This window comes from Rutilus rutilus (genome assembly GCF_951802725.1).
Source record: "Rutilus rutilus genome assembly, chromosome: 21".
Classification (NCBI taxonomy): domain Eukaryota; kingdom Metazoa; phylum Chordata; class Actinopteri; order Cypriniformes; family Leuciscidae; genus Rutilus; species Rutilus rutilus.
The window spans coordinates 9,555,468-9,578,896 of record NC_140226.1 but is presented as its reverse complement, the minus strand read 5'-3'; the positions used below and the strand labels follow the sequence as shown (position 1 = coordinate 9,578,896).

Sequence of the window (23,429 nt, the reverse complement as noted above, 5' to 3'; positions counted from 1 at the left end):
GGCCAAATGTAGACCAATGACCATTTCCCAAATATCAAAATATCCGGTTTCACAGACAGGGCTTAAACCTAGTCCCAGACTAAAATACATGTTGAACTGAAAGCAACTTGCAGTGACATATCTTAAAATACGTCAGTGCTGTTGTTATGTCTCAAGATCATAAGTAATGTTTTTGTTTTTCCTCGGGTACGGTTATAAAAGCTACTTAAATGCCTTAATTGAACTACCAAGGCACAATCCTGGCTTAATATAAGCCTTCTCTGTGAATGTGACATTCCCATGTTTTATAGCCTGTTATGCAAAATGAAGAACACTATCCTATATTGTAGTGATCAGAAAACTTAACATCTAGCAGTTTTATCACTGCTAGAATATATATAAAAAAATGTATACAAGTTTTTAGTCTAATATAATTTTTGCAATATGTCAAACCTTTAACCCGTGGTGGGAAAAAAATCAATCCGCGTTAAGAGTTTAAAAGTAGCCCAATTGTGCAGGAAAGCCTCAGACTTGGCAACCCTGAGTACAGACCCCTAGTGTTTAGATTAGAGACGGAACTGTTCTTGTATTTCCTGCCATCTACTGGTAAAAGCAAGTTCTGCGCTTTTATTTTTCATTACACTAACTTTTTTGTGGCCTTCCATTTCTTTCTATTTACCCTAATGAACAATAAAGTCTTTGACTCTCCTATAAATATGCCGCAAAAATCTTCACATGCTTACATTAGCTTGTAGTAAACACACTATACATACGGTATTTGTTTTTTAATACAGCTTTTGATACAATATTTTTTTTGACATCACAACAACAACAAAAAACTGTGGTCATTTGCAGTCATTGGAACAATAGGCTATCTTGAATAAAAAAACCCAAATGATTAATCAGTCAAATAAATGAAAATAAGCAATGTCTTCTGAAAAGAAATACATATTTTTTCTTGATCTTAATTTCTACACAACAATGCACATTTGTTTGTTTAAAGGACAGCTTTAAGCAGCTTTGCCGAGGTGCGGTATTAATGTCAAGCTTTGATAAATGTTTTTAATTTGGGGAACAGGTGCAGGGCATTCTGGGTAGTGACCTCTATGACCTTCTCCAAGGGAATTCCTTTGATTTTGGCGATATATTCGGCACTAATGCTGATGTTCCTTGGTACATTCCTCACCTAGAGTAAAAACACAGATGTAAATAAACATCAAATCATGTTTTATGACAGAAAAAACTCAAATCTGCCGTACCTGCTTCTCGGGTCCCAGCGCAGGAGCGTCCGTCTCTAAACACATGCTCTCCAGAGGAACCTGCTTCACCAGCTTCTGCTTCTTATCAAAGGTGGATATCATGTGATGTGGTACTAATAAATGCACTGAGGTGTTATTGTAAATTATAGAAACAGATTGCTACAAGTTAAACGTTTGGACAAGATCTTAAGATCTTAAGAACATTTTCATATAAAGACTTTCGCTTAAATGCTTGAAATTAGTTTGTAGACAAATATAAATTATATATATTTTGTAAAATCTTTAAAAAATAAATTCATCAAATTTGATTGAGAATGAAGAAGCCCAAATATTTAAAAATATTTAAAAAAGAGGTTTTATTTGTTTGACATTTCGGTCACTACATAATTCTCATAATGACATTTCTGTTCATTTTTACTGTTCAATTATACTTCATTATTCAAGCTTTTGATTTGGAATGTATGTTTATTAGCAGAGCACATACTGTAAAGAGAGCTTGCAAATATTGGCATGAGGAGTCAAAAATACGGTGGCCAAGAGAGCTCAACGCGCTGCAACTTAAGAAAACACCCGCAAATTAAGAAAAAATCTTCATCAGTTTCACAACACATGCCGCGTGTAACCAAATACAGAAACACACTGCAAATAGCACACACCATAACGGAAATGTTTCCAGGGGACCCCAATAAGTGACGAACCCGGCTGGGACATGCTTATAGTTCAAAGTCTACTTAAAAAATTTTTTTGCAAAACATACAGAGATGACATGTTTATGACATACAACTTTGTATGCATATGTTCAATGTCATCAGAATACAAAAAAAAAAAAAAAAAGACCATGCGGGTAAGATATTAATCTATACATCAGTTACATTGTACAAATTTTGGGATTTTATGTTTAAATCAGTTTCATAAGAAATGTTAGGTGATGCAGGGTCCAAAGATGAGACGTTGAGAAAGTTTTAAAGTTGAGACACTCACACAGACATATAACGCGTATTTTAAAAACTTAAAATGTATTTTTATTTGCAACAGATATGTTAACAGCAATAATAAGAAATGTCTGTCGTAAGAACAGCTATTCAGCTGATTGACACCGTGCTTCGTTGTCATGGGAACATCACAGGTGAAAATAATGAGGAAATGACGTTGTCTTTTGTTACTCCCTTCGCCAAGTACGTTCCAAACGGCTACATAATAGCACACAAGTGCCCTACTCCCTCCAAAGTCCACACTTCAAGGGCTCTGCCGTCTGCCCTTAGGCATAGGGATGCTCACGAGCAATAAGCATGTCCCAGCCGGGTTCGTCACTATGGTCAGTGCTATTTGCAGCGTGTTTCTGTATTTGGTTGTGTTGTGAACTTTTGCAGCCGTTGAGTTGTGAGTATTTGGAGCACACATGTGTTGTGAAACTAATGAAGATGTTTTTCTATTTGCATGTGTTTTCTTTAGTTGTAGCGAGTTGAGCTCTCTCGGCCACCGTACAAAACCTTTTAACAGTAGGTTATATTTACCTGATCACTCCTTACAATGGATGGAGGTATTGAGAAAAAATAACCAGCTTTCACACCCTCCATTGCAACTGAAGGTTTTCCGTCAAATGCATGAAGAAGTGCATTTTCTACACCTTATAGAAAACAGACAAGATTGAAATCATGAAAAGCAACAGATTTATTCACTGTTTGTCATGCATGTTTTGGTATGTACTGTATGCATACCCAGCTCCTTCAAAAGATGGATGGTTGGTCTTCCAGCAGATCTTGAGTGTACATTCCTAACAGACAAAACTCACTGCTATATGAAAGATCATAACGTCATTTTTTATGTGCACAAATATACAAAGCAGCATAACACTTACAGAGGCAGATTTAACTGTTTCGCGATTTCAGCCTGTCGAATGAGTACCTGTCTCTGTCCGTCTTTCCCAGCGTCACTGTTGACTACACGTGGCGTGAAATCCAGGCCGACCTATATGTAATGATACATATTTAAACATGTATAAAAACATCATAGCACTAAATAGTTCATTTAGGTACTGATAGAAGAGGAAGACTTTGTTTTTTGCCTGCATTAACAAAAGTTTGACCAACAAATGTTGGACTGCTTATTGCATTATGCAGTGGTGAAACAATTTTTTAGACAATTAAAGGTAGGGTATGCAATTTTAGAATTTTTTTTAGTTATACTGGTTTAAACTCTCTTCTCATCCAGATAGCAATTAACAATAGAAGTGGTCTAAATATTAAAACATGTACATATATCTTTTGTGGAAGTCTCAGGACCAAAAGATGTTCGTCCAATCATTGCATTCGGTCCGAATGCAATGATTGGACGAACATTTTTTTGCAGTGAGAGGCGCCTTTTTTCAATTGGTTTCCTATGGCAGTGAGCGTTCTGCGCGCTGTTTATGCGCCTGCTGCGCCTCGCGTTTTTGCAGTTGAAAAAAAAGCAACTCCGAGCGGAAAAAACGCCCGACGTCATCGCGTTTTTTTCCACTGTCCAATCGAATGAATGGAGAGGCGGGCCTTCCGTTTTAGTGATGAAAGCTACAGTTGCTTGAACACCTGGAGAGTGCGATGATGGAGGATAAACTTGTGGTGCCCTCGCGGGTTACCAGGAGCTTAAAGACTTCACGAACCTTAACTACCACAATGTTAACGAAAGTAAATAAGGTTAATAAAAGGCTGATTTGACGTGTACTTGACTGACAGGACAGCTGTTTCAGTGGTTGCCTAGCAACATAAAAAATGCAGCGCACTGCTCGTTCTGTGTGATGGGGGCAGTTCTCTGCACCACGCGTTTTCGAACCTAAAAAAATCGCGTTAGGTGTGATCGGGGCCTTAGACAGTCACAAACAAACAGCAGCCGCCGCCTTTTACAGTTCCACCTGAACCAAAACAACGAGCTTATGCTGCATTCACACTGTGTCATAACCGTAATTACGACATGGCAACCCGCTGTTCACGTCCTCAGTTTTGGATTTATGCGTTTCTATGTCAACACTATCAACAGCGAAATGAACCTGCAGCAGTCAGGTGGTACAACTAGCTCTTTAAGTTGTTTACGTTCATTATTATTGTAATGTTATGTGCTTTGAGACATGAGGTAATTTAACGCCTTCTCTCCTGACATTTTTGTTTGCTCTGGCTGTACGCGTTCATGAAGGGGGTGTGGCTTTGGAGAAAGGGTGGGTTCTTATGCTTTCAGAGCTAACTTGCTATTGCTAGCCTCTCCGAAATTGCCTACCCTACCTTTAAGGGATTAAAATCTTACAGAACTTTACTCTCTACTTATAACAACTAGTTAGACATTCAGTATATGTCTAACCTCACCAATAGCCACAATGTGCTCTTTGTATTTGTCAATCAGCGGTAATGCAGCATCTAAATCCTGTGGGGCAGAAAATAAGGAAACCGTGTCAGCTGTAAGACAGTGAATAAAATAAATGTATCTTTATACGCATACGTTTCAGACCTCCGGAACGGCTCCTCTGGGTTGTGCTGGATCTTGGACAGGATGAACTCCAAGACATGGCATAATGAATCCAGGGAACCTATAGGAAATTAAAGCCATTTAATATTGAGTTTGCTGAAAATAATAATACACAAGATAATATGTAAGATATACCTTTGTGAGAGCTGTATAATTTTCTCAAATTCACCAGCATGCTCTGCTACAGCAAGAAGGGCAACAAGCCCAGCCTAAAAAATTAAAACAAACGTTACTGCACTCTTAATATGGATATCAGATTTGACAGAGAATATAGATTGAAAGAGGTACCTTTTTAGACTCTCCAATGACATCATCAATGTCCTAAATAAACACAACACACACTCATTAAGGAACTTCTCAGATAGTTCCATAGTATTATGAACATTGCGACTATTTTTCTTTCTTACACTGTCAAAATCCTCGGCAGAAATATGACAGTGACAGTCGATATATCCTTGCATAGATGTATATTTTCAGATCGTTGAAAACCACAGTCCACACGGATCACTCAAACTAGTAACGTTGCGAACAGGATGTGACGAATCCCACGACAGCGAAGGCTTATGTCATGAATATTAATCAGGTCCTCCAGCGTTGCTTTAGCCAATCATCGGCGAACGTCGTGTTACCTACTTAATATTCATAAATCGAGCCTTCGCAGTGGTGGCGCTTGTTTCAAGGTTTATGAATGAGGAAGTTTCCACATTTTGCTGTATTTTAAACGTTTTGTTTTGCAGTTGGCAAGTATATCACGTGAGTTTATGTAGACAACCACAGCACATCATGTGATCTGAAACAACTCTCATTTGATCGCTGTGAATAAGAGACAGCGGCAGCACAATGCATCACTGGGGTGTTTTGTCCCTTTTTTTACTCTCGATTGGCAGCTGTCTTTGTCAATACAAGCCTACGTGGGAATCAATTGATTCAAGACCTCTACCGGAATGGTTCGATCAAGCCAAATTCGGCATTTTCATTCACTGGGGAGTGTTTTCAGTTCCCAGCTTTGGCAGTGAATGGTTCTGGTAAGTCTGCGTCTGGTTTTATATTGGACATTAGTTTGACAGGAGATCAGAGTTAGGGAGTGTCGGAAAAGTGCAAAACGCTCAACAGTGCATGATATACAAAGCATTTTTCTATGAATACTGAATTATGCTTTTCTATGTAACGATTCAACTTAATTTAGTCAAAAACGAAGTAGCTATATAATTTATATATGATTTAAAAATGTGTTATTATAGGCTAACTGTTTAATGTAAGTGTTATGCTTAAAGGAGAACTCCGGTCAATTTTAACATTGAGCTAATTTTTTTGTACATTTGGAGTGCTGTCAGTACAGAGAACAACGACAAAAATCGGTGTTGCCTACACCGTGTTATCCTCTTTTTAAAATTTGCACCCTGTTGACTTCAATGGGGCAAGTTTTAAACCTGCTTTTAGCCTCTTAACATCCTTGATGTGTCATTACAAGTGCACAGGTCATGTGAGTGATTCCTTCGGAGTGAACATGGTGAATCTGACTGCAGTAGATGTGAAAGAAATATATAAAAAAAATGATGTTTATTCAGCCTGCGCACATACCTGTATTTACATCCTGTTTTCGGTCGAAGTCCACAGTAGTCGATTGTCGAGTTCACGCGCGTGATCATAGGTACTAAACCTATGCGCGTGAACTCGACCATCGATTACTGTGGACTTCGACCGAAAACAGGATGTAATCGGGTGAAAGAGACAAATGTAGCCGTCTAGCCCCATAGACTCCCATTCTATTTGCACTCATGGGCGATCGCCCCCAGTGGAACTCTGGTGGAACTACAACCAAAATTCGGTACAATAGGACTTAAAGCAACAACATGGAACTTTTCCTCTGCGGTCGCCCTACAGGTTGGAAGCGGAATTGTCCATTACCGCTGTCGTAAAATGATTTACGGTTACTGTCAACGCATTCTCATCCCCAAATCGTCACTTTCAAACACTCTTCAATATCCGACGCACAAAGCACCCTTAGCGTCAATATGAGACGCTTCGGTTATGGGTAGGTTTAGGTCTGTGGTAGGGTTATGCGTCTCATATGGACGCTAAAGGGTGCTTTGTGCGTCAGATATTGAAGAAATTTTGAAAGCGTCAGTATATGACGACTTGGGATGAGAACGGGCTGTTACTGTATATGAAGCATGCAGGTTTTTTTCATATGGGCAATGATAATATTATTAATCTTCCTCCTTTCATAATTTATACATGTTTAGTAGACTAAACATTTTAACTCAAACATTTGCGATTTGCATGTCGATTGCAATGCTCAAATCTGAACTATAATGATAGCGATAGCATCCTAACCATCTAAAACTATTATGTTAGTGTTTACTAGCTACCAGATTGATAATTCGCTCATCTAAGTTACTAACGTTAGCTGATTCATGAAGATAAATGGAGGACCAGATAGTTTCCGTAACGTAGCCAGGCAGACAACAGATTAGAAAAACTAAAGATAGTATGCAAGCAATTTACTTACTAGTTCAACAGCATGACGGCCAAGTCAGCATCGGTCTGACGATAAGCTCACGCCAGCGAGCAAACGCTCGACCAATATTGATCCTCGTCCTGCCTTTCAGTTTATCACTCTCCCTTTTCCTCTTCCGACTCTACTCCGACAAACCCTTGGACTTCTTACGTTTCGCTGCTGCTTCAGCCATGACGAAAACAGACGCACGAAAACAAACGCGCTGGTTGGTCTGTGGTGGGCGAAGTGACGTATGCCGTAAAGCAGTCGAATTTTGTAGTTCTTTTTGAGCTCTGGTTACTACCCGCACCCCGAAGTTACATAGTGCCAGTAAAAGCGATACAGACCCCGTCAGGCTCTGGCAGACGTGTCATTCAACCTATTGTAAGTCGATGTACCATCACAAGGGTCTTGGAAATATATTATGAAGGTTGAAAAACTACATGTTGTTACTTTAATATATGGGCTCAATCATAGATATCATATATAAACGCTAGATGTCTTATGGCGCAGTCACTTCCGGCATCATCGTTCGGCCATCTTGTGACAGTGCTCTGTGCATTAAGGTGAATGATCAGCACGCACACAAATCCTCTTATCTCGCTGAAATCTTGACGGATTTACAAACGGTTTGGTTTCTTACAAACGTTATTAACGTGGCTATAATTCCGAATGCTTGAAAATGTATGTTATAATTTTTCATATGTATGCAGTGTATGTATGCAGTGTCATAACTACATCTCTGACGTTTATAACAAACCAAACCGTTTGAAAATCGGTAGAAAAATGCCTTTATATATATCTATGGGCTCAATAGGCTCTCCGTAGACGGGCTCTGGTTTAACGTTTTTAGTTGAAAACGGTGTCGTGTAAACAGCCCCTTAGAGACAGCTGCAGCACAATGCTTCACTGGAGTGTCTTTGGCAGCTTGTGACCTGATTATGTCACATTAGTTGTAATATCATTTTGTGTGTTTTGGTGATTTTTTTTTTTTTTTTTTTTTCTCAGTAGGTCAAATACTAAATTGTTTTTAATTTAATTTAATTTAATTTAATTTAATTATAACATGCATACAGTCATAACACAATTATAAATATGTATAAAACATAAATATAAATACATAAAATATATAGCTACTAGTTTTTGTTTCAAATCACATGATGTGGTTGTCTACATGAACTCACCTGATCTGTCACATACCTGTCAACTGCTAAACAAAACATTTAAAATACAGCAACATCAGCTTTCTTATTGTTTTTTTAAACATTTAAATACCCTGTCATGTGACCTAATGGTGTCACACAAGGCCTGTTTAAATTGTCAGACTTTTCTCACACAAAAGTAATTTCATTACTATGTTAAAGGTATAATGGAGGATTTTTTACTTCCGGGTGGATCACCTATACTATTGGTCCTCCTAATTGTCAATAATTCTGGTGAATCAATCAAACTTATTCAAAAAGTGGAGAGGGTGGGTCTTATCTAAAATTCGGAAAGATCGTCCACTATACCTTTAAATAAATGCTTATTAAATATTTTTATTAGTAGTACTATAGACAATTGTACTATAAACTTGGCACTTTGTAGAATTTAATGGGTCTAGGCCTTGGTGGCTTTTTCTGAATAAATGCATAAAATAAGAATATTATGTTGAAAAAGAGTGGAGTGTTCACATGGACGATAGAATAAGACCAGTACATGGCTCTGGTCACAGTCTTGAACCATGTGCATTGTGCTCTGCGCCATGCATTCATTCAAAAAGCCGGTTAGTTAAGGAATGTTAAAGGTGCAGTAAGTCATTTCTAAGAAACACTTGATATTTGAAAACAGCTCAAACACACCCCTCCCTTCATTGTTCCGCCTCCAAAATACACAAACACACCTATCTTTGTTCTGTGAAACATAGCAAAACCCTTAGTTATAAGGTTAAGGGTACCTTTAGTGAAACATGGGTTGCAAGAAAAACCTAAGGGTCCACTTAAGGAACTTTAAGGAATAGTTCACTTAAAAATGACAATTCTGTCATCATTTACTCACTCTCAAGTTTTTCCATACCTGTATGAGTTTCTTTCTTCTGCTGAATACAAAGGAAGATATTTAGAAGAATGTCGTTAACCAGACTGATGATGGACCCCATGGAAGTCAGGTCAGAGGTCACTCTTCCGCCGGAACTATACTCGCGTACGGAAGTTACCGTAAGCCAATAATTATAGTTTATATAGTTAAGTTATAAATATGGATATTTTTTTAACACAAACCCATGGCTTCGCCTCAGAAGGCCTTCATTAAGCTTTATTAAACCCTTTATTAACTCCTGGAGCCATATGGATTACTTTTATGATGGATGGATGCGATTTTTGGGCTTCATAATCTAAGGTACTATTCACTCTCATTATAAAGCTTGGAAGAGCCAGGATATTTTTAAATACCGGTATGACTCCGATTGTGTTTGACTGAAAGAAGAAGTCAATTCACCTATGATGGCTTGAGGGAGAGTAAATTATGGGTATAATTATTTTTGGGTATCATGCAACCAGGCCCTGAACTTTCTCTTTTATAATGTCTCTCAACCATCTCTCTTCATACAGTCTTTCTTTAAATCTCCCTCTTGCTCACTTTCTCTCCTCCCCCATCATGAGTGACACACCCCCTGCTGCTGATTGGCTCACTCTCTCTCCTCCCCCATCATGAGTGACACACCCCCTGCTGCTGATTGGCTCACTCTCTCTCCTCCCCCATCATGAGTGACACACCCCCTGCTGCTGATTGGCTCACTCTCTCTCGTCCCACATCACGAGTGACACGCCCCCTGCTACTGATTGGCTCACTCTCTCTCCTTCCCCATCATGAGTGACACGCTCCCTACTGCTGATTGGCTCACTCTCTCTCCTCCCCCATCACGAGTAACACGCCCCCCACTGCTGATTGGCTCACTCTCTCTCCTCCCCCATCGTGAGTGATACACCCCCTAATGCTGATTGGCTCACTCTCTCTCCTCCCCCATCATGACACACCCCCTGCTGCTGATTGGCTCACTCTCTCTCCTCCCACATCATGACGCACCCCCTGCTGCTGATTGGCTCACTCTCTCTCCTCCCACATCAAGAGTAACACACCCCCTGCTGCTGATTGGCTCACTCTCTCTCCTCCCACATCACGAGAGACACGCCCCCCTGCTGCTGATTGGCTCACTCTCCCTCCTCCCCCATCATGAGTGACACACCCCCTGCTGCTGATTGGCTCACTCTCTCTCCTCCCCCATCATGACACACCCCCTGCTGCTGATTGGCTCACTCTCTCTCCTCCCACATCACGAGTGACACGCCCCCTGCTGCTGATTGGCTCACTTTCTCCTCCCCCATCGTGAGTGACACACCCCCTAATGCTGATTGGCTACAAGTGTGTTGTGCTGCTCGGTCCGATCCGCTCTCAACAGAGTTCATCGGAAATCACTTACTGCACTGATTATTTCAAGAACTGGGATTAACACACAAAATAAGATTTCTTTAAAATAAGACATGTATAATAGGATATGTTTGCAGATGTTAGGTGATTTAAATCAAAATATATAAATGTTTATTTTTTTTTATAAAATCACCAAAGACACATTTCCACATGCATGTAACTGCATGTAAGATGTTTGAGAGATGTTTGTTAATATAATACAGTGGAGGTGCCAACATCAGGTCACATGACCAGGAAGTTAAATAGATTTTAATATTTTTTAAAAATCATTCAAAATACAGGATATTTCCTAAATCTTAGGAATGGGCATAATCTTAATTAAAATATTATATCTGAAATGCAAATAATCCAAATCGTTCTAAAAAGTAAGCTTTATTTTCTTTAATCAAGAAGTTAAATGTTTTTGAATTTATATATTTGAGGTTAACTGTGCTTAATAGTTTTGTTTTCCAACAGGTGGTTCTGGCAGGGCCAAAAATACCCATCTTATGTTAACTTTATGGAGCAGAATTATCCACCTGGCTTCACCTACGCAGACTTTGCATCTCAGTTCCACACTGAACTCTTTGATCCTGTAGAGTGGGTTGACATTTTTGCCTCGTCTGGAGCCAAATATATTGTGCTCACAACCAAACACCATGAAGGTTTGTGAGGAATGACTGCACAGACTGCAATGCATTTCATTTGTGCATATCTGTCAACTCTAACTATTTTAATGCTATATAGTTATTTTATAGTTAACCAATTAACCGTTCTTTACCGTTTTTTATTATGTAGAATTACAAAAACCCGTTAATTGGTTAACTGTAAAATACCTTGCTATAAATGGTTTAACATCATGTGCAACTATGTGCATTTCCTATAAAATACTGTCAAATTTATGGTCTTTTTAAAGTAAAAAGTATGGTTTACCATATAGCTTACAGTGAAAAACAGTAAAAGGTCATTTCCAGAAACCCCTATGTGACACACCATATACAGAATCAGAATATTTTCTTTAAATAGTTTTGGTTCTTCTTTTTATTGTTGGTTATCAGTGATGTACTGTACTGTACATTAGGGTGTTTTCTGTTACATTCTCTGTTGTTTAGTTAATGTTTATTGCAGTATTTTAGTTTCAGTTGTGTTACTCTGATGGTCTTTGTGTGTATGACCCTGCCTTGTCTATATATGAGTATTGGCCATGTTTTACGGTGGTTATTAGTACATTTCAATATACAAAGCAGATTTTATCTGTTCAAGTAGATTTTTTAGAAATTAAAATGATATAATTTAAAATATACAGGCACCAATATGCCATACCGTAATACTTGAAACATTGGCTGCGTCCGAAAGCTTAAAACCGCTGCCTTCGGATGACACGTTCCAATGTAGGAAGGCATCAATGCACGCCTAAATCCAATGTTAGCTTCACTTCCTGTCTCCTGAGAGACCTTCCTCTGAGGGATTTTTGAAGGCAACATAGATGTATCCTTCACTGCCTTTGACTTCCCACAATCCTGTGCGCTTTTCATTCAGTGACAGTTGAACTAAAAAATAAAGATGGCGCCGGAAAGTTGTGGTTGAAGGCAAGTTTGTGTCTAAATGCACGTTTTTGACCAACGTTTTTTCACTTTTAATGTCATTTCTAGTGACATTTATGTCATTCAGTGCATTCACAAATACTTTTGATTTTAATAATGTATTAATAAATGTTGAGATGAACTAAGGTTAATAGGTAACACTTTACTATAAGGTTCGTTAGTTAACATTAGTTAACTACATTAGTTAACATGAACTAATAACGAACTGCACGTATACAGCATTTATTCATCTTTGTTAATGTTAATTTCAACATTTACTAATACTTTATTAAAATCTTGTTAACATTAGTTAATGCATTGTGAACTAACATGAACTAACAATGAATAGCTGTATTTTTTAACTATCGTTAACAAAGATTAACAAATGGATTGCTCATAGTTAGTTAATACATTAATGTTTGCAAATGAACCTTATTGTAAAGAGTTATTCATTCATGTGTTTCAATTCCTCAGGCTTTACAATGTGGGGCTCAAAGTACTCGTGGAACTGGAACGCCGTGTCGGTTGGGCCGAAGCGGGATCTGGTGGATGAGATCGCCACTGCTTTGCGGAAACACAGTGATTTGCGTCTGGGGCTTTACCACTCCTTGTTTGAGTGGTTTAACCCTCTGTACAGAGCTGATGCTAACAACTCCTTTAAAACCAATGTGTTCCCTACTACCAAGACCCTGCCCGAGCTGTACGAGATAGTCAACAAGTTCAAACCTGACGTACTGTGGTCCGATGGTGACGGAGATGCGCCTGACTCCTACTGGAACAGCACAGGGTTCCTCGCCTGGCTCTATAACGAGAGGTAAGGACACCTTAACATGAGTGTCATGATTACAAACCAAGAAACCAAGAGGAGGTCCAAAGGCAGCAGATAGGAAAAAATATCAAATTCAATGTCCATTTTCTCCCTCAAGGGTCACGCTTTTGATCCTCAACAGTCAACATTCACTTTTAAATGAAATGAATGTACTGTATTTCAATATTGGTTGAAATTAGTTGAATTATTTTCAATAATATTTATTTTTAATATTTTGTATATGGATATTTCATGGTATTAAACAATATTCACATCTAATTTATACAAATTCAAATAATAAAAATATTAGAAAGAAATATTTCATATTATTGAATTACTATTAGTTAAATATTAATTACTAAACCCCTTTTACACCCCTAATAAATGTATGTGTGTGTGCATGTGTGTATTATACACACAGGTTAGGTTTTGCATTTGTATTTAGACATAGACACATTGGCTACTTCATTGTGGCTGTAGATTGTCCCTCAGAAAATATTTTCATATTTTTTCATATTTCCTGTTCATTTCATTTTCATCCACAAAGATCACAAGTATGACAGTTTTTATTCAAGACCATTCAGCCTTATCTAAACATGTCCAGAATTTAGCAAATGGCACAAAAGTCACCAAGCTTGCAAATGAATCAATGAATTATTTTATTTTTTACTTAATTTGAATGATACGAAACTTGGTGACTTTTGTGCCACTTGCACAAAATGTAAAAAATGTAAATGACCAAAGACCACCAGAGAGTTGAGATCCCTCTGTAAAAGCAATCACTAATAAAACATCTACTATAAGGCTTTTACATTTTGTGATTTATATACTCTTTGCCATTCTTTTTTATTTTGTTAGAACACACGGCTACTTTAGAATGGCCGTCAATGGCGAAAAATGCTTTTTGGCAACAGGATAGTGTAATTGCTGCATCTACCAGCAGGGGCTCACTAAACCTTGCCCCATTGCAATAGCATTTTTCTCCTAAACGCTTATTTGTCAATGTTTTGGAGTACGCTAGTGTCTAGATGAACTCAAAGCTATCGGACATAGACTAAAGACTTTAATTTCACAATAACATTGTAGAGAACCAAACAAGTTGCATACTAGAACTGTGTATGTAAAGTCATGTAGCTTAACTGATGGCAAATGTGTGTTTTCTCAGCCCTGTGCGTGACACTGTTGTGACCAATGACCGCTGGGGATATGGCAGCATATGTAAACATGGCGGATATTACACCTGCTCGGATCGGTTCAACCCAGAACACCTGCTGAAGCACAAGTGGGAGAACTGCATGACCATTGACAAGAGGTCATGGGGCTACAGGAGAGAGGCCAAACTCAGTGATTTCCTCACCACTGAACAACTGATAGGAGTGAGTTTTACATTTACATTCATTCACTCGGACACTTGTGTGCAGTTGACTAGGGATGTGTAATTGCTGTTATGTTGCTATGTGCGATCTGACATTATCGGGTATGTCCCTCACATTGCAAAAAAACACGCCTATACTGCTTAAAGGGATAGCTCACCCAAAAATGAAAATTAGCCCATGATTTACTCACCCTCAAGCCATCCTTAGTGTATATGACATTCTTCTTTCAGACAAATACAATCGGAGTTATATTAAAAAATGTCCTGGCTCTTTCAAGCTCTATAATGGCAGTGAATTGCTGTTTCTGTTTTGAAGTCCATAAAAGTGCATCTGTCCATCATAAAAGTGCTCCACACTGCTCTGGGGGGTTAATAAAGACCTTCTGAAGAGAACCGATGCGTTTGTGTAAGAAAAATATTCATATTTAAAACTGTATAAAGTAAAATAACTAGATTCCGGCCAAACGAACATACGGATTTCACTTAAGTGTAAACCGCAACTATGCGACGTGCTGCTGATATTTACGCCACTTCTGACGTCACAAGTTGTGTAAGTTGCGCATTAGGCGTAAGTAGACTGCGGCTGGAAGCTAGAATTTAACTTTGTTAAATATGAATATTTTTCTTACTCAAACATCGCTTCACTTCAGAAGGCCTTTATTAACCCCCCAGAGCCGTGTGGAGCCTAGGATGACTTGAGGGTGAGTAAAAAATTTTTGGGTGAACTATGCCATTAGAGGGGTGGTTGATGATGATTTCACTTTTCTAACTTTAGTTAGTGTGTAATGTTGCTGTTTGAGCATAAACAACATCTGCAAAGTTACAACGCTCAAAGGTCAAAGCAAAGGGAGATATTTGCTTTTGAAGAAATCGTTTTTTAAGGACTACAACAAACTGCTGGTAGGGACTACACAACATTCCTCCTGGGTTAGTGACATCACCAACCCTAAAATTTGCATAAACCCCGCCCCCAGTGACACCCAGTCCATGGTGAGAAGAGGCAGAGTTGTTGTAGTCGAGCACATTTGTGAGTCAGCTCAAACTGTAGCATCCGTCTTTTCACATGCAATGGAAAGTCACTCTGTGTGCATCTCACAACAGTTCCTATACGAGCGATTTATAGATTATCATGACAAAATATGCTAATTGAACATAGTTAACTCCACATCAGCAATATAAATTCATCAACTAACCATTCAGAGACGTCCTGTTGCACTTTACGTGTTGTCACTTCTTCTTGAGTCTCTCCATCTTTGTCTGACTCCGGTTTGAACATAAAAAGCAGAACAGTTTCTGACATTTTAGTGTGTGTCTGCGTGAGGTAATGGGAGCTGCTAACACGCGAGCTCTTGAAACTCCGCCCTCTATGTCGGGAGCAGCAGCTCATTTGCATTTCAAGGGCCAGACACAAAACGGTGCGTTTTTGCTTTAACATGCTATATAAAAATATCTGTGGGGTATTTTGAGCTAAAACTTCACATACACACTCTGGGGACATCAGATATTTATTTTACATCTTGTGAAAAGGGCATTATACCACCCCTTTAATATTTTTGTGGAAACTGTGATACAGTTTCTGTCAAGATGAATATTTCGATGAATAGAAAGTTCAAAAGAACAGCATTTATTTGAAATAGAAATCTTTTGTAACATTATAAATGTATTTACTGTCCCTTTTAATCAATTTAATGCATCCCTTCTTCTTAAAGCAACACTAAGGACAATTTTTTACCTTAAAATAATGTTTCCAAAATCGTATCAGTGGTTCATGAAGTCGTAACAGGGTGAAAGGTACTTCTGGATTCGCTTTGCAGCGCTATATCTGCTATAACCATACTATGCAAGTTTGCCAAACCCGGTTGCGTTTCTGTAGTTCGAATGAGACATAGGAAAATTACAAATTTGACTTGCTTTACGTCAAGCGTTTCAATAGTCATTATTTCGTTTTTCTTCGTTTCTGATGTCGCAATACATCATACTTTCATGAAATCATGCAACATACTCTACCTTGTCAGTGGACATCGTTCATTCCAAAGCCGGTGCCGGATAAACAGCGAGCGCGCGTGCGACAGTAGGCTGCGGTACGCTAAATTATTTACGACAGCGGTAATGGACAATTCCGCTTCCAACCTGTAGGGGGACCGAAGAGGAAAAGTTCCTTAGTGTTGATTTAAAGTAAATCTTACTGGCCCCAAACTTTTGAACGGTAGTGTTTTGAACGGTAGTGTGTGTGTATATATACACTCACCTAAAGGATTATTAGGAACACCTGTTCAATTTCTCATTAATGCAATTATCTAATCAACCAATCACATGGCAGTTGCTTCAATGCATTTAGGGGTGTGGTCCTGGTCAAGACAATCTCCTGAACTCCAAACTGAATGTAAGAATGGGAAAGAAAGGTGATTTAAGCAATTTTGAGCGTGGCATGGTTGTTGGTGCCAGACGGGCCGGTCTGAGTATTTCACAATCTGCTCAGTTACTGGGATTTTCACGCACAACCATTTCTAGGGTTTACAAAGAATGGTGTGAAAAGGGAAAAACATCCAGTATGCGGCAGTCCTGTGGGCGAAAATGCCTTGTTGATGCTAGAGGTCAGAGGAGAATGGGCCGACTGATTCAAGCTGATAGAAGAGCAACTTTGACTGAAATAACCACTCGTTACAACCGAGGTATGCAGCAAAGCATTTGTGAAGCCACAACACGCACAACCTTGAGGCGGATGGGCTACAACAGCAGAAGACCCCACCGGGTACCACTCATCTCCACTACAAATAGGAAAAAGAGGCTACAATTTGCACGAGCTCACCAAAATTGGACAGTTGAAGACTGGAAAAATGTTGCCTGGTCTGATGAGTCTCGATTTCTGTTGAGACATTCAGATGGTAGAGTCAGAATTTGGCGTAAACAGAATGAGAACATGGATCCATCATGCCTTGTTACCACTGTGCAGGCTGGTGGTGGTGGTGTAATGGTGTGGGGGATGTTTTCTTGGCACACTTTAGGCCCCTTAGTGCCAATTGGGCATGGTTTAAATGCCACGGCCTACCTGAGCATTGTTTCTGACCATGTCCATCCCTTTATGACCACCATGTACCCATCCTCTGATGGCTACTTCCAGCAGGATAATGCACCATGTCACAAAGCTCGAATCATTTCAAATTGGTTTCTTGAACATGACAATGAGTTCACTGTACTAAAATGGCCCCCACAGTCACCAGATCTCAACCCAAAAGAGCATCTTTGGGATGTGGTGGAATGGGAGCTTCGTGCCCTGGATGTGCATCCCACAAATCTCCATCAACTGCAAGATGCTATCCTATCAATATGGGCCAACATTTCTAAAGAATGCTTTCAGAACCTTGTTGAATCAATGCCACGTAGAATTAAGGCAGTTCTGAAGGCGAAAGGGGGTCAAACACAGTATTAGTATGGTGTTCCTAATAATCCTTTAGGTGAGTGTATATATACAGTATGTATATGCAGCGAGCATTTAGAAGTCCTCTGTTTGTCTTACAGAGTCTCGTGGAGACCGTGTCCTGTGGGGGGAATCTGCTGTTGAACGTTGGCCCCACACATGACGGCCGCATCATGCCCATATTCGAGGAGCGTCTGCGGCAGATTGGTCAGTGGCTTCAGGTGAACGGAGAAGCCATTTACAACAGCAGCGCATGGAGAGTTCAGAACGACACTGCCACTCCTGGAGTTTGGTCAGTTACATTATGAATTCTCTCTTATGTACAGTAACGTGTTACGCAAAAGTCTGTTTGTTTCTTTGCCTCTGTTTCTCTCTTCTTCCATTTAATCTCTTTCACCTTTATTTGCTTTTAAATCAATGTATAATTTGGTTTTGTCCTAACAGGTATACAATGAATCTGAAGGAGAAAGCAATCTATGCTATTTTTCTTTCATGGCCCACTGATGGGTACATTGTTCTGAACGACCCCGTTGTGTCAGCGTCCAAGACTCAGGTAATGTATATTGTAGAAATTATATATAAAAAAAGATTCTTATTGAATACTTGATTGTTTGTAGAGCCCGGCTTTAAAACGTTAGCGACCAACCATATTATTACCCTGGAACACAAAACCAGTCACAAGTCGCACGGGTATATTTGTGGCAATAGCCAACAATACATTGAATGGGTCAGAATTTTTAAAAAAAAAAATTTTATGCCAAAAATCATTAGGATATTAAGTAAAGAACATGTTCCATGAAGATATTTAGTAAATTTCCTACCGTAAATATATAAAACATTTTATTTTTGTGAGTGGATGCAGCACAATCGCGAACATAAATGGACAAATTTAAATGAGATTTTCTCAATGTTTAGATTTTTTTGCACCCTCAGATTGCAGATTTTCAAATAGTTGTATCTCGGCTAAATATTGTTCTAACAAACCATACATCAATGGAAAGCTTATTTATTCAGCTTTTAGATGATGTATACATCTCAATTAAAAAAAATTGACCCATGTGACTGGTTTTGTGGTCCAGGGTCACTAGCAGCTGTTGCCATCTCATCAGATTATCTTCTTTTTTCCATGTACACTAACGTTCAAAAGTTGTTGTTGTTTTTTACGAAATTAATAATTTTACTCAACAAGGATGCATTAAATTGATCAAAAGTGACAGTAAAGACATTTATAATGTTATAAAAGTTTTTATTTCAAATAAACACTGTTCTTTGGAACTTTCTTTTCATCAAAGTATCCTAAAAAAAAGGTGTCACGGTTTCCACAAAAATATGAAGCAGCACTGTTTGATAATAACCAGAAATGTTTCTTAAGCAGCAAATCGGCACATTAGAATGATTTCTGAAGGATCATGTGACACTGAAAACTGGAGTAATCATACTGAAAATTCAGCTTTGCATCACAGGAATACACATTACATTAAAAAAAAAAAAGTTTTTTTTTTACACATTTTTAAAATAAATAAACACACCCTTCCCTTCATTGCTCCGCCTCCCAAATGCACAAACATACAATGCAAGTGTGAATGTCACAATGCAAGAGTGAACGAAAAATAAAGCGAAGATGACGAATGAACAACAAGGAAGAACAAAAAATGAACATACAATACACAAGTAAATACAAGCAAGAGTTGTTTGTTAGTCGCCAGCAGCACATCAGCTCCAGACAAACAATGACACTCAAAACTGTCCTTAATTATTTAGAACTGTTTGCAGAAGTTTCAGAGCATTCACATCTGAAGCAAAACTGTTCTTATTCTTGTTTCAAACCTTTTCCAAATCAGGTGGTGCTGCTTGGCAGTAAGTCCGTCTCATGGGAGTCCATGAGTCCCACAGGTCTGAAGGTTCATCTACCCCAGCTGGACCCCAGTCAGATGCCCTCCTGGGCTTGGACCCTGCGACTGACTGGTGCCATGTAGGATACCGGCACTGTTAGTTGCTGCTTTTAGGACTAATGAAGCCAAAGATGGAATGCACTGTGTTTTCCCCCAACTTTTACATTTAAATAATAAATTATTAGTTTTTTTTATAATTTTTTAATTGTTGTACACTAGTGTATCCTAGTAGGGACTCAAAGTGGTGTGGTGCTGTTGCTTATGTGATCAGACATTTTTGCATGGAAGATGAGTGAAAAAACCCTGAGCCTATAGCAAGCAGAAGATCATGGAGATGTGATGGTGGACTCTATTGGCCCAGTAAGCAACCACCTGACAGAACATCCTAGCAACCGCATCTGAACACCTTAGCAACCATATAGTGACGGATCTAAGAATTTTTAATAACCTGTGTGTGTTACTTCAAGAGAGCTACCATATACCTGTGTTGCGTTTTATTTTCTTTGGTTTTTTTATTCATCATGAGTAATTTTTGTAGTTATCACATTTGATTTATCATCTGATCATTTATTCATTATTCATTTATTTAATTTGATATTACTTGTACTTCCTTTCTTTTGTTGTTTAATGTTATGATTGTGGGGTTTTATAGAATGTGGAATGTTTGTCTTCACAATCAAGAGATGAGAGAAATATGACAATTTCAGATGAAGTCTGGGCATTTAAACACGCACAACTAAGATTATTCAATAGACTAAATATGTATCTTTTGACAGGATCATTGGATCGGATATTTCTGACTTGGAGATCCATCCGATCTAACAATAGCAATCTCTGTTACACACCTGCTTCATCCTATGACATGATGGTGTCATGACAATCAAAAGTCATGATGGTGATAATAAATATAGGCTAATCGTTTCTTAAGAAAATACATCTATGAATGAACTAAATACATTTTTTTTTATAAAAAAGCTCTTAATGTGAAGCAAGATGTCTTTTGATAACCACATGAGATAAATTATTGGTGTTTTATGTGTGCATAATTATCTTTTAAAATCTGTTTATAAATGTTTTTTTTATATATATATATTTCTGAATATCCACACAAACAGGAGAGCTAAATATTTTAATAATTATATGTAAAAGCAATATTTTATGCTAGTGTCTTGCAAGACAATTTGCAGTCTGTGACATGAGGATTGAATAGTGCACTGAGATTGAGATTATTTATACTGTTATAGTATTTTGAAATAGCTTGTATTTTTACATATTACATTTTTATTTTCGTCATTTTGGTTCTGTTGTTTTTATTAGTTTTTTTTTTCAATAGTTCTGTTTATCTTTTATACTATTTAATCTTTATTTTTATTTCAGTTTTAGTCATTTTAATACTTAAACGTTTTATTTTATTTCAGTTAGTTGCCAAGAAAACATTTTTAATTTTCACTGAAGTTTTTAAGTTAGGTTTTTCATGTATTATTTATAATTGATCTCAGCTTTACTTCAATATATACAAGAATTGTAATAGTTTTAGTTAGCAATAACAATAACAACACTGGGTCTTAATGCCCCGATATACTTGAAGGGATAGTTCACCCAAACATGAAATTATCCCGTAATCTACTCACCCTCAAGCCATCCTACGTGTATAATATGACTTTCTTCTTTCAGCCGAACACAATTATATATTTTTTAAAAAAGATCCTGGCTCTTCCAATCTTTATAATGGCAGTGAATAGTAACTTAGATTTTGAAGCCCAAAAAAGCGCATCCATCCATTATAAAAGTAATCCATACGACTCCAGGGTGTTAATAAAGGCCTTCTGAAGCGAAACAATGCATTTTTATAAGAAAAATATCAATATATAAAACTTTATAAAAGCCTAAATTAAATCTGTTTATCATATAAAGCGATCGAGTCTCTTCAGAAAATTAGGACTAAACCGCTCAATTCATATGGATTAGTTTTACAATCTCTTTATGAACTTTTTGAAGAGTAGCTGTCAATGGAGGGACAGAAAAGATCTTCATTTGTGTTCTGAAGATCAACGAAAGTCTTACGGGTTTGGAACGACAAATGATGACAGAATTTTCATTTGTGGGTGAACTGACTCTTTGACTCCCTTAGTGAAGTGACTTTTATCTTAAAAGTTATGTGTGTAAAATGTAAAGGATATGAAATGCTTGTCTTTTGAATTTGGAGACATGTATTAGAGTGTGTGGCAGCCTAAGCTACCCATAATGCTCTGCTTATGGCCGTCTTTGGAATCGGAGAGCATCACATGCTGCATTCAGACACACGTGGCCACTGCTCCCATATCAGAAACTCCCTATCGGAGTTATTCAGGGCAGTTGTGCCAAGAATAGTCCTGCACTGTTTATGAACATCTCACTCGGCAGGGGGGGAATTCAGAATTAGCAACAGAATGTTCCTCATGTATGTGAAACTCCCTTTTTGGTCTGTTTTCCATATTTCCTCATGGTTTCCACATGCAACTGTCTCTGTTTTGGCAGGTGTCAGGATGGTGTTTGTGCTGGTGTCTGGTCTGCCGCTGGGAGGGAAAGTAGGAAGGACCTTTGGGGTTCCAGAGCCAATCTTCCATTACGTGTAGTACGACAGAATGAGGGGGTCTGCGAGGGGATTTCGTCCTGCTTCCTATTTGTGCACTACATGTGATATGACATAGAAGCAATGACATTATTAGACTTAAGGGAAACTCATTCTGGATGGTTACCAAAACGTATAGGGGATGCATTATGCAGTGTTTTTTTAAATAAATAGTTCAGCTAAATAGTTTTTAGCTACTAAACCCTCATTATTTATTTAATTATTCAATTCCATTTGAAAAGTAAGCTGTTCTGAAATTGAAACGAAACGTTCTAAAACGTTCATCTGAAAACATTCAAGTCAACACAAAATGAAAATGTGAATGTTCTTGTTTTTTTTTTTACATTTCTTTTCATAATCTTTTAACAGAATGCAATAACTTAACACCATAACATGATTTTCTTTTCAGTGTTTTTGACCTTGTTTTAGAGTACTGATATCCAAACATTCTTAAATGAAGAATACTTGAGAAAAATTAAAGTATCAAGTCTATAAATAAAAACTCAACATTAAGTGAGTTTACACTTAAACCAAGAGAGATATCAGCCATTGGGGTAAGAAAAAACTTATTTCAACTTAATTTTTCTTACCTACTGGTGGATATTTGTTATATATTTGTTATAGCATAAAGTCACTTATGGTTTTCCACAAAATAAATTTATATCTTATAAGTAATTTTGCTTCTCAAGTAAATGCATCTTCATTTAAGAATGTTTAGAGATTTGACTGAAAAACAAGACAAAAATAGTTACTTTAGAAAATAACTTTTTTTATTTTTTGATAATATATTTCTTTGCTCTGAAATGACTGACAACACGAATCCCTCTCATTTTTCAACTAGTTCCCTCCAACCACCAAACTTCGTTCTGGAATGTATCTGCAATATTTTCAATCAAGTGTTGTTTTACATAAATATCCTGCATGCCTCACTCAGAAATATGCAAGATTACTAAATGATTGCGTTTTGCTGATTTCAGTTATATTCAGATGCACAGAAGCTGTGGCTCTGGATCTACAAGCTGCTGATTTAATGTCTCAGCCGTTTGGACAAGTTGACCTTCTACAAAT

The 23,429-nt window shown here is 37.9% G+C and overlaps 2 protein-coding genes across 4 annotated transcripts; one reads left to right on the top strand and one right to left on the bottom strand.

Moving 5' to 3' along the window:
* Window positions 1–749: 749 nt before the first annotated feature.
* Window positions 750–5,282, bottom strand: LOC311281172 (putative deoxyribonuclease TATDN3). 3 transcript variants are annotated; one of them, XM_084393923.1, is made up of 10 exons: window positions 5,138–5,282; window positions 5,019–5,051; window positions 4,866–4,939; window positions 4,713–4,791; window positions 4,566–4,628; window positions 3,097–3,206; window positions 2,957–3,012; window positions 2,753–2,865; window positions 1,239–1,319; window positions 750–1,165 (listed from the first exon to the last, which is right to left on the bottom strand). In XM_084393923.1, the coding sequence occupies exons 1-10, from the start codon at window positions 5,189–5,191 to the stop codon at window positions 1,022–1,024; spliced, it is 807 nt and encodes a 268-aa protein (XP_084250049.1). In that variant the 5' UTR covers window positions 5,192–5,282; the 3' UTR covers window positions 750–1,021. The 3 variants fall into 3 exon arrangements, with proteins under 3 accessions (XP_084250049.1, XP_084250050.1, XP_084250051.1); XM_084393924.1 differs by having other exon boundaries at window positions 1,239–1,316; XM_084393925.1 differs by having other exon boundaries at window positions 1,239–1,313.
* A 155-nt stretch (window positions 5,283–5,437) lies between these two features.
* On the top strand, window positions 5,438–20,426 carry fuca2 (alpha-L-fucosidase 2). Its single transcript, XM_084393922.1, has 7 exons — window positions 5,438–5,755; window positions 11,152–11,339; window positions 12,732–13,071; window positions 14,231–14,441; window positions 17,960–18,150; window positions 18,303–18,411; window positions 19,700–20,426. The coding sequence occupies exons 1-7, from the start codon at window positions 5,571–5,573 to the stop codon at window positions 19,832–19,834; spliced, it is 1,359 nt and encodes a 452-aa protein (XP_084250048.1). The 5' UTR covers window positions 5,438–5,570; the 3' UTR covers window positions 19,835–20,426.
* Window positions 20,427–23,429: the final 3,003 nt, after the last annotated feature.